Source organism: Apodemus sylvaticus, chromosome 16 (genome assembly GCF_947179515.1).
Source record: "Apodemus sylvaticus chromosome 16, mApoSyl1.1, whole genome shotgun sequence".
NCBI lineage: Eukaryota > Metazoa > Chordata > Mammalia > Rodentia > Muridae > Apodemus > Apodemus sylvaticus.
Window position 1 is genome coordinate 32,730,853 of NC_067487.1, and position 11,529 is coordinate 32,742,381.

The following is an 11,529-nucleotide window of genomic DNA, read 5'->3' on the forward strand; positions in this document are numbered from 1 at the left end:
GCTGGGATTTTAATGTAAGTCTTTAATTGCTCTCTTTCTGCTAAGATGATGAGATCTAGAACTAGCCAGAGTCCATATAAGGGGAAAAGGAGAGTTTTTTGAAGTCCTCTGCTGTAGTAGATGTTGCATCAATAAAGGTTTTTCTTTCTCTGAAACAAGCCCGTATCTCATTTCCCAAGAACTGCTGAGCAAAGCCATGGGGTCGTTGCCAAAGCCCAGATGTCCAAAGGCAGGGCAGGGATTGCTCTCTCTGCCTCAGCGTCTCACTGGAACAATCAGTCCCAGATGTCCTGGGACTCTGCTCGCGTTCCAGCGTGCTCTCGTGTGCTTTGTGACACCTCCTTCAGGAACTCAGTGAACTCCTCACTGGACTGCCACAGCCAGCAGCCTGAATTCTTGGCCTGTGGAGGCTCTGCGAAGAAGTTAGGGCAGAATGGGCCGCTGGAGGCAGGAGTTAATTCCTGAACAAAACAACAGTCGCAAAGGCAGAGAAAACTTCAGATTTGTAAAGAAACGTGGAAGTTAAGTTTCTACCTGAGTCACAGAGGTAATTCAGTTTAAACAGTCATAAATCAGGCTCCTAAGGACAAGAAGTACTCAATGTGTCTAAGATACTTTCCTTCCAGAGCAAACATACACATAACCAGTTTGAAGTTACTCTGTAGTATGTTTTTTTAATAAAATTACAAATAAAAATGACAGGGAATACATCGTTAAGCCAAAATTGTGAGTGTAAACGGCATGCAGGGAGGGCAGAAGGTCTTCAAACCTTAAAAAATAGGTAGACGACTGTGACCACAAATAAAAAGGAAGCCAGAGAGTTGGTGTTTCTCGGGAAAGCAAGTAGTTGTGAGTTGTTATACTTTACAGTGCATAGATAAGAGCAAGCTGTGGATAAACTTGGCATGAATATTGGGGCCATACCATGGGATTTTCATAAACTATACTACGTGTTTAGACTTATATAGAAGGCAGCTATGGAAGAATTTCAAATGGGATATGATAACAGTTATCAGCTTTCAGACATTAACTTCGATAGCAACGGACGTGAAAGACAAGTAGGGGGACGTACGGAGCACACTTAGCAGGCAGATACGATAGCCTAGGAGAGGAGAGATGGTGGGCTCCTTAAGTACCTAAGCTGTAGGAAAGGAATGTATAGACGATATACTGAGAAGCTTCTGGCATCTATGCTGACAAACTTTGAAAGCAATTAGATGAGAAGTGTGTCTGTGGCAAGACTCAAGGTGGCTTTGAAGTCCCCAGCTTGACAACTAGATGACTATATAATGAGCAGTGCTGCCTGAGGAGACCATCATGGCGGATGCCTAGGACTTAGGGAGATAGTGACTTCCACGTTGCTTATGCTGTGTCTGAGGAACTTCCTGTACATCTGCTGGCCCATGCCTAGTAAGCTGCTGGCTGTTTGGAGCAAGAGCTCAGGGAGATATATTCCGAAGCCCATGAGAAGGATAAAACCATCTACAGAATGTGTGGCTATGAAACAACGAGGCTTGGAAAGAGCTTCGGAGACCATTCATGCTTATCTGGGGGAGACTGTGGCAAGATCTTGTTGCTGAGCACTGGGGCACAAATGCAGTGAGACCTCCCAGTTCTCAGTCTGTCTCTAAACAATAATAAGAGCACTCTATCTAAGCTTTTAATATAGGTCAGAAACAAAGCATCCAGGAATACATGTAGTGGTGGTGGTGGTTAGTTGTATCACTACCAGCAGCAGTAGTTAGTAGTAGTAGTAGTTAATAGAAGCAGTAGTAGTAATAGTAGTAGTAGTAGTAGTAATAGTAATAGTAGTAGTAGTAATAGTAGTAGTAGTTAATAGTAGTAGTAGCAGTAATATTAGCAACAACAAGAAGCATTATCATTGTATTATTTAGATGGAAACTCAAAAAGAGACCTTAGAAAAAACAGAAAAGAAACCAGAGGAGAAAGTTTCCAGAAAGCAGTAATTGCCCTATTGCAATGAAACATTAAGGAAATGTAAACAACCAGTGAGCAGACGACATTCCCAATCTCGTGTAACATTAACAAATGTATTAGCCGAGTGTCTGTGATAATGGAGACCATAACTATAATCCCAGTCCTGTCAAAAAGGTTGCAGAGAGTCAGCCCTCTTCATATTCTGTTGATAAGACTGACTGTTGTACTACCTTTTGTTGGTATTTTGAGGGGAAAGGGGTGAGTAAAATGTTTAAATGTGTGTGTCCTGTGATTCTGAAATATGGTTCAACATCTATACACAAACTCTATTCCTGTCTGTATTCATCTTCCTTAAAGATTTGTTTCTAATCAGAAAAAACAGTAGACAAACTCAAATGCCAACCAGAAGAAACAGTGCTATATGTTATAACATGGCCATTCAAAACCATGAGTGGTAGCTTTAGAGTGTCACAGCGAATACCTCAGAAGTATCAGAAGGAATAAGAAAAAAATACACATTGTTTTTTAAAATATGTGATTACTTCCGGGTCATTTGTGTATGGAGACTTTGTGGTATATATATATATATATATATATATATATATATATATATATATATATATATATATATATCTGTTATTTTATTTTAAAATTTATAACATGCATCTTATTTGTGATGATGCAAAGATAAATTTAAAGCAGGTGGCTCAAGTGTGAGTGTTAAGAGATAACTCTGTGTAGCAGTGGGACACAGCCAGTGGCTGTGCTGCAACCTGGCTCTATTATGTATTAGCATACGGTCTTGGACAACTCACTTATCAGTTCCCTCATCCATGAACTAGGGGTAAACACAGGATGCTCAGTCCATAGGGTTGTTGTAGGTAAACGCGTTAATGTGAGTAAACCAGCCTGGAGAACCAGCCTGGCTCTATTAATCCAGACTTATTGGTATTAAGTGGGAAAGCATGGAGCATCAGCTTTAGTTTCATCACAGCAAATGTCTCTGGGACAATTGCAGACTGAGAAGTTATATTGATAGAGCCTTTCCATGGATTTTAAAATGGCATATGCCAATGGGGGCTGGGGGGCAGGAAAAGAAAACCATCTTTTTTTTTTTTTTTTAACTAAAAGAGAATGAAACCAGAAACCACAAAGTTCATACCTGTTATGGCCCAGGCATCTTTAGGAAAAAAAGAAACCTTATCATAATAAAAAAAATAATGAAACAAAGCAACACTATACAACAAACTCAAAGACAATCAATCTTAATGAAGGTCTACAGTTAGACTAGAAGTTGTAGAGATTCACAGTGGATTCTTTTACTAGCAAATGTATTTTAGTGGACTTGTTCACCACCCAGAAAGGAAGAGAATCTTTGACATCATCTTTATGTCCTCTTGCATAGCTCATGTCCACTACCTGCACTGAGTCCTTCCTCAAGGCCTCTTGGTCATGTAAACATGATGGAGCAGCTGCTCCTGGGCTATGAGGCTGGGAGAGGAAAGATGAAGGAACATGAGGTAGAAATGACAGAGGGGGCACTCTCAGCCAGCCACTGAACTGGGCACAGGGTCCCCAATGGGGGAGCTAGAGAAAGGACCCAAGGAGCTGAAGGGGTTTGCATTGCCATAGTAGGAACAACGATATGAGCCACCAAGTACTCCCAGAGCTCCCAGGGACAAAATCATCAGCCAAAGAGTACACATGGAGTTACCCATGGCCCCAGACACATCAGCAGCAGAGGTTGATCTTGTTGGACACCAAATGGGGGAGAGGCCCTTGGTCCTGGAAAGATTTGATACCATAGTGTAGAGAAACACCAGGACAGGGAAGTGGGGGGGGGGTTGATTGGGGAAGGGGAGATGGTTTATGAGATTTTCGGGGGATGGGGGAACCAGGAAAAGGGTCAACATTTGAAGTGTAAATAAAGAATATACCTAATAAAAAAACAACAACAAAACAACAACAACAAAAGAAATGGGCCCTGAGGCACTTACCCTCTGGAGAGACCTGTATCGAGAGTCTGCTTGTCTTATTCATGCCTTCAACATCTGGTAAGAACCTCCTAAATAACAGGTATAGCTCTAGATGTCACAGGTAAGCAACATAAATAAAACACATTCACTGGATGTTAGAGGTAACCGTCCTGAATGAAAGGGGGCATTCCTTGTAAGGGGGCAGCCCTTGGTGCAAGAAGGAGCTCAGAGAAACGGTAAAAGACAGAGTGTGTGTTCCAGATTAGAGCCCACTGTGCAATGAGGATAAAAATGAGACCGTAGTTACAGGACCTGGAAAAGTCTTCATGGTGTAACCATTGCGCTGTCTCCCAAAGGGCAAGTTTATCCAGATGGAGAAAAGAAACCGCTCCAGTAAGAAAGAAAAGTGTGTGCAGAGACAGAGTGGAGTGAGGGCGGCGGTGCCTGGGAAGTCGGGTGAGTACTAAGCTCTTGCACAGTTCCTGCTGCCATTTCTAACAGGGATGCTGACTGCAGAGAGGCACACAGGCTGCCTGGAGGAGGAAGGAGCTGTGGTCGAAATCAGTTTAGGAGAAAACCAAGCAGCAGCCAACAAGGTGACGTGGGTGCCACCAAACCCACAGGGCTGGGAATACACTAGCCTGCTCCTTGCATCTGTAGAGCAAATTAATATCTTTAAGGCTACTATTTCTATGAACCTAAATTCTTTTTGCAACAGTCAATTGTTCAAATCAAAGGGTGTAGGACATGCTTGATCTGAGGGTTCAGGAGCACCTCTGTAGTTTGGTAAAGAAATTGGGTTCTTTAGGGCATGATGAAGTCTTAGGAGGACAATTATGTCAACAATCAACTATTTACCTGATCATAGCAAGCTGACTTGAATATGTCCCTGTGACCTAATTGTCCTTTATGACTCACAGTGGTTAAGAGTAGCATCTCAAACGCTAGCCATGGAGGCATCTGCCCATGGGCTTAGTTACTTGGGAGGTGTGCAGGCTGAACACTTAAGTGCTAAGGTTAGCGTTGGCGACACAGTGGGCTACAGTTTCAGTGTAGCTCTGGAAACAGGGAGGCCTGGACCACTGATGCTTTTTAGTGCTATCTAACCCCATTTCCCTTGTCAATAAAATAAAGGTGAGTACCATCCTTGTGTCAGGCTTGCTGTGAGAAACAAATGGAGCATTGGAAAAGCACTCACCACAGTAACTGTGTACTAGATTAACAGCCATTTTTATTATTGCAATTTCGTGATCTTTCGTTAGAGCATCGGTGCTTGAAGTAAATGGGGCGGGGTCTGGCTGCTTGGGAAACTAACACTAATCTCATGGGGGAAACAGTTTGTTGGTTAACGTTTCAAACGGGTTCTAGAACCCTGAGAACAGAAAGGGAAACACAGCTTGAAATGAACACTTTAACACAATTCTTTGTGTTAGAGACTATACAAATCAGTGTTCTTGACAACATAGGATTTTGGACAGGGGAATCCTGCCACCGTGTGGTGGTTGGCTGACTCACTCTCCTAGCAACCACAGTCCCCAGATCTTTGCCCGCCTCTGATTTAGTGTGACCCTTGAGTGGGACTGAATCTGTGCTGGTTTCCTCTGCTAACGTTTCTCTTGTTACTGATGAGGTAACTAAAGCCACAGGTATATTATGTAGCCAGGTAGCAGCCAGAGCACAAAACGGTCTTAAGTGAGATTGTACATTTAAAACCCCAAGTTCCTTGTAAATTGTGTAACAGATATCCCTCCGAGAGCTATGAAATCACCCTTTTAGACTGAAGGCATGGTGTCTAAAAAGCACTCTTCATAGAAACGTGGATGAGTATTTTGGCCTCCACTTCCAACTACAGTTCAATTCTTCCAGTATAAGGAATGGGAGCATAGAAGTCTTACTAGGAAGAAACAGGCAAGGTGGGCCCTCTTATGGCTTGGGGTTTGAATCTCTGTGCCCATCAGAAATTCTTTGAAAATCCTGAAGTATATTGGATAAATTAGATAGCTTTTCCTCAGCTGCAGGTTAAATGCAACCCAGGTAGTTACGATACCCAGCCTTTGACATCTAAGTCCAGGGAAGAGCTTTGGTCTTTTGGGCCAAATCCAAGACTCTAGTCCTATTTTGGATTTGTTTAAACACTCATTCAACGAGGTTAAGTATGGTAATGTGAAGTCAGAGGATGCTGTCCCAGCCTCAGGATGAGCACAGCCTTTCAGCACTGATGAGGCAGTGGTGAGAAGGATGTGGTGTTGGGGCAGGGGCAGCTGTCATCGAGGGAAGAACCAACACAAATAAAAATGTTTTTCTCCTTCCTTTCTAGGTCTTTCTCGTGATATCAGGGACTGAAAACTCTACATAGGACAGACAACAATAAAAACAACCTGTTGCTAACCAAAATTCTAGAGCACAAAGCATGTTTATCAGCATGGACAGCAGCGACAGAGCCAAAGTGGAAGAGATTTCTTTGTTTCTTTTTTTTATCTAAGGAATCTAAAGATTCTTGAGGAAAGAGTTCCATCTCACAAGCTTGTGGGTGGGATATGTAAGAGCTATTAGAAACCAGAATCTTGATCTATAACCTGGTAAAGAAATTCTTTAGCGATGTGTGTTTAGGCACTATTCTATGTAGCTGGGTCTCTATTACCTCCCCTTTCTTTTTTAATTGAAACTCAGTTAAGTTTTGCCTTTTTTCTTCTAGATACTGTGGGGTGAACACAACCATGTGCTGAGAGAGGGCTCCAGAACTGCCCCATAGTCTCAGTACCTCACTAAGCAGTTCATCAACAAACATCCTAATAGACTGTTTGGAAGTGGTTTTAGTTACAGCCTGTTTAGGGCTACCAAAACTGCGTTGTGAGTAATGTTTGAGTGTCCTGAGACAGTTGCCCTGATCTGATTGCATGTTACAGTCAGAAAGGACCTTATTTTATGAATGACCTATGGATAGAAGAGATTAAGGGATTTGTTTATGGTTATCCTGGTAGTTATTCCTGGATTATAGATGGGACTTCCTTTCACTCTGCCTCCACCAAGTTCGATTTAAAAGCCTTTAGAAAAGGGATGAGCTGGGGAGATGGCTCAAGTGGTGAAAGTGCTAGCTGTGTAAGCATGAACACTTAGGGTACAGCACTGAAGCAGTGCAAAATAAAAGGCAGCATGTGGTGGCACGTATCTGCAGTCCCAGCACTCCTAGGGCGTCTAGAGAGGCAGACAGGAGAAGCATGGAAAGTTGACGGGCCAGCTAACCTGGAGTAACCTCCAGCAAAATTATGTTACTTTTCATATGTGCCAAAAAAAAAAAAAAAAAAAAAAAAAAAAAAACAAGAGAGAAAATCCATATTAGTTTAGACAACTTTTAAAAAAAAGTCTTCCTTCAACCTGTTACCTGAATTGATTTAATGGAAATTAAAGACGTTGTCTTTGGGAAACTTAGTGCCTCACTACCAACTACCCTTTCACTTAGTACTTACGGAACATTTTGGTTCTCTATTCAAGAAGTAACTTGTCCAGCCTGTAAAATCGAATAATCATATAATTCCCAAGTCATAGGAAGTAAATGAGCAGTGTTTGGCTGTGGCCAGAGCACATATGCACCACTTAATCTCAAGGATAGTTCACAGACTTGTAGGTTTTCTCTGGGTTGCTGCCATCTTTTTCCCAGAATGCTTTAGTCTGGCAGCCAGAATCAAAGTCCCCAGGCACATCCCTGACTCTGTTCTTTGTCACTGATTGTTTACTAGTTACTTGGCTTGTCATTGTTAATTTAAGTCCTGCCTGAAGATGGAACTTCTGCTCACAATTAGAAGTTCTGATTAATTCAAGTAGCATCATTGGAAGAGCTGCCTCCACTTCCACACAGTAGTTTATGGATTTGAGAAATATATAGACACAAACCACTCTGGTAACTGTATGTTTACAGGTAAGAGTAGAGTAGTTTCACTAACTTAAAGTTTTACTGCTTTGTGAACTCAAAGAAACAGTAGAAATGTTGAGTAAGTGTAACTTAATTTGGAAACTGCATTCTCTTTAGAATACTAGGTAAGTACTAAGCTGCTTTCTAAATTCAATCCTTTGGGAGCCAGCAAGTGGGACCAATCAAACTCTTGATGTTTTCCCCATCCGAGAGCTAACCAGGGCTCGCTCCGCTTACCTCTGAGACTAGACTAAACTGTGTATGTTTGGGGTGGAATGGCTGTAGACAAATGCATACAGTCGCCAGTGGGCCTGAACTCTGCACTACTCTTTTGAGTTAGCTAATAGGCACTGGCATTTTAGAGTGTATGAGGTTAAACCAATGTCTTATGATCTCCATATCAAGTTAGAAATCCAAGCCCAAATCAGGTTGTCATATGGACGAGGATTAAGCGGCTTTAGCAAAGTTTCGGCAACCTGTCCATAGGCTAGCTCAGTTGTACTTGTGGTGTGAGCCATCAATCCACCCCCTTCATATCCAAGCTCCCCCTGATCAGAGACCAGACCGTACTGTTCCAACCTAGTGAGAAACAGCAACCAAACCTCCGAGATAATAACAGCAACCAAAACCTCTCGGACAGTAGCAGTAGGAAGGAAGGCAATTTAGTAACCAGACTTCAGTACCATCCCTAGAGGGACAGGCCCAGCCTTAACAGGGCTCTTCTTTATCATGAAAGGATAAGGCACTTATCCTTATAAGTTACTTATAAGTTACACTTATACTCAACATCTCTAAATTAGTCAGTTTAGCACCCTGAATTTCTTAAGCTTTACCAAGGACATCTATCCTATCTTGTATTAGTCATAAGCTATTAATTTCACAAGGAAAACATATTTCAAAGATTTTGATCAAAACTCCTATCCATAAGAGATCTGTGTGCTCACGAACTCCTAACATTGCTAACTACAGCACCGTCTACTCCCCGAGAGGGAAGCCCGTTGCAGGATCAGCGAGTATGCTGCAGTGTATATAACCTGCGTGTTTAAAGGGAACGCTGGAAAGTGAGGATCAGTTCAGAGGCTCAGCACTTGCTCGACATGTGCTCAACCCCCTAGTTTTTATTTTAGGTGATGAGGAACAGGAAATGTGAAGGTAGGAAGGGGAGGAGTCTATAGCTTTAAAAAATGGTAGTAATTCATTAGTCATTAGGGAAATGCAAATCAAAACAACCCTAAGATTTCATCTTACACCAGTCAGAATGGCTAAGATTAAAAATTCAGGAGACAGCAGGTGTTGGAGAGGGTGTGGAGAAAGAGGAACACTCCTCCACTGCTGGTGGGGTTGCAAATTGGTACAACCACTCTGGAAATCAGTCTGGCGGTTCCTCCGAAAACTGGGCACCTCACTTCCAGAAGATCCTGCTATACCACTCCTGGGCATATACCCAGAAGACTCCCCACCATGTAATAAGGATACATATTCTACTATGTTCATAGCAGCCCTATTTGTAATTGCCAGATGCTGGAAAGAGCCCAGGTATCCCTCAACAGAAGAGTGGATGCAAAAAATGTGGTATATCTACACAATGGAGTACTATTCAGCCATTAGAAACAATGAATTCATGAAATTCTTAGGCAAATGGATGGAGCTAGAGAATATCATACTAAGTGAGGTAACCCAGACTCAAAAGGTGAATCATGGTATGCACTCACTAATAAGTGGATATTAACCTAGAAAACTGGAATACCCAAAACATAATCCACACATCAAATGAGGTACAAGAAGAAAGGAGGAGTGGCCCCTGGTTCTGGAAAGACTCAGTGAAACAGTATAGGGCAAAACCAGAACGGGGAAGTGGGAGGGGGTGGGTGGGAGGACAGGGGAAGAGAAGGGGGCTTGCAGGACTTTCGGGGAGTGGGGGGGCTAGAAAAGGGGAAATCATTGGAAATGTAAATAAATTATATCAAATAAAAAAAAAAGACAAAAAACAAACAAAAAAAAATGGTAGTAAAATGAGGGTAGGTGTATGTGTGAAAGTCCGTGGGCTTTTCAGGAACTTGGTCTATCCCTCTGTCCATTTTTGAGGCAGGCCTTTCTTTTGTGTTGTGTCCATGCTGGTTGGAACACAAACTCTGGGCTGATTCTGTTCACCTCCCATCTTGCCCTAGAGTGCTGGGATAGCAGATGCACACCATTGCATCCAGCTTTTTCTGCAAGTCTGAAGGACTGGACGCAGCTCATTAGGCATGCACGGCTATCACATTCACCCACTGAGCAGCCTCCTCCTCCGTCTAGTTCTGAAAGAGTCCACTCCAAACTGGAGAGTGTCATAGTCTTCATCTTCAGGCAATTGCAACCATGTTTTACAGGAATACTTCACATGAGAAATTCTGTGATTTATAAAAGCATAATTTAAGAAATTATTTAATCTCTTAGAGTAGTTAAATTCTATGTGGAAACATGAAATGGGGAATAAACAAGTTAAAAAAGGAAAAAAAGGGCTATTTACCGATTTGTGGCAAGCAAAATTTTCCAAAAAGAAAATGATATATATTTCCAAAAGTAAAACTTCTAAAACTTATCTTGTATTCTTCCATTGGCTGTATGTGATATACATTTAGCCAACCCCAAGTGTCCCCAGCTCTGCCAGAGGAAGCACTCCTCTGGGTGGCCTCTCACTGGAGGGAAAACAAAGGTAAGCTCATTAAAAAACATTACTTAAATCAAGGGAACATACATAAAAATTCTTTTTTTTTCTAAAGATTAAATATGTGAGTACACTGTTGCTGTCTTCAGACATACCAGAGAGGTCATCAGACCCCATTACAGATGGTTGTGAGCCACCATGTGGTTGCTGGGAATTGAACTCAGCACCTCTGGAAGAGCAGTCCGTGGTGCTCTTAACTGCTGAGAGGGAGAGGGAGAAATAGAGAGAGGAGAGAAGAGAGGGGAGAGAGGAGGGGAAGAATAAAATAAACATTGCTGGCTGGGCAGTGGTGGCGCACGCCTGTAATCCCAGCACTCTGGGAGGCAGAGGCAGGCGGATTTCTGAGTTCGAGGACAGCCTGGTCTACAGAGTGAGTTCCAGGACAGCCAAGGCTACACAGAGAAACCCTGTCTCGAAAAAACCAAAGCCAAAAACCAAAACAAAAAAGCCAACAAAAACAAAACATTGCTGTCACTGCCAATAATTCTCCAGACAATTCTGACACTGGTGTGATGGTGAGGCACTCAGCTTTAGGATCTAGTATCTGAAATTTATACCAATATATAAAGAAAAGAACATGTCAGATATGGCTCCATCCAACTTTGTACAGAGTCTCAAACTTTGTACAGATAGTCTATGTTAGGCTGGGCATGGTGGTGCATGTCTTTAATCCTAGCATTCCAGAGGCAGAGGATCTCTGAGTTTGATCCCAGCCTGGTCTATAGATAGAGTCCAGGAGAGCCAAGCTATTACACAGAGGAACCCTGTCTTGAAAAAATCGGAAAAAAAAAAAAAGTCTACTTAAGTGGAAAAAATGCAATGTATTCATCTTGATTCCCTGACTCCTGTACGTGGGGAAGGTAGTCATGGGGAGAGAATGCTGGAGCTATGGCTTAGTCGCCACTGCCGAGGACTAGGGTGTGGTTCCCAGAGCCCACAACCCAGGATTGTAACCACCTGTAACTCTAGTTCTAGGGCATCAAATGCCCTCTCCTGAA

The 11,529-nt window shown here is 42.4% G+C and overlaps 1 protein-coding gene across 2 annotated transcripts in view; it reads left to right on the forward strand.

Moving 5' to 3' along the window:
* Positions 1-4,346, forward strand: part of Ttc23l (tetratricopeptide repeat domain 23 like) — a 54,982-nt gene extending 50,636 nt beyond the window's left edge. For both annotated transcript variants that reach the window (XM_052159712.1, XM_052159713.1), the window contains one exon: positions 4,271-4,346. In XM_052159712.1, the coding sequence (XP_052015672.1) occupies positions 4,271-4,346 (76 nt within the window). The remainder of the gene's footprint in view (positions 1-4,270) is intronic.
* Positions 4,347-11,529: the final 7,183 nt, after the last annotated feature.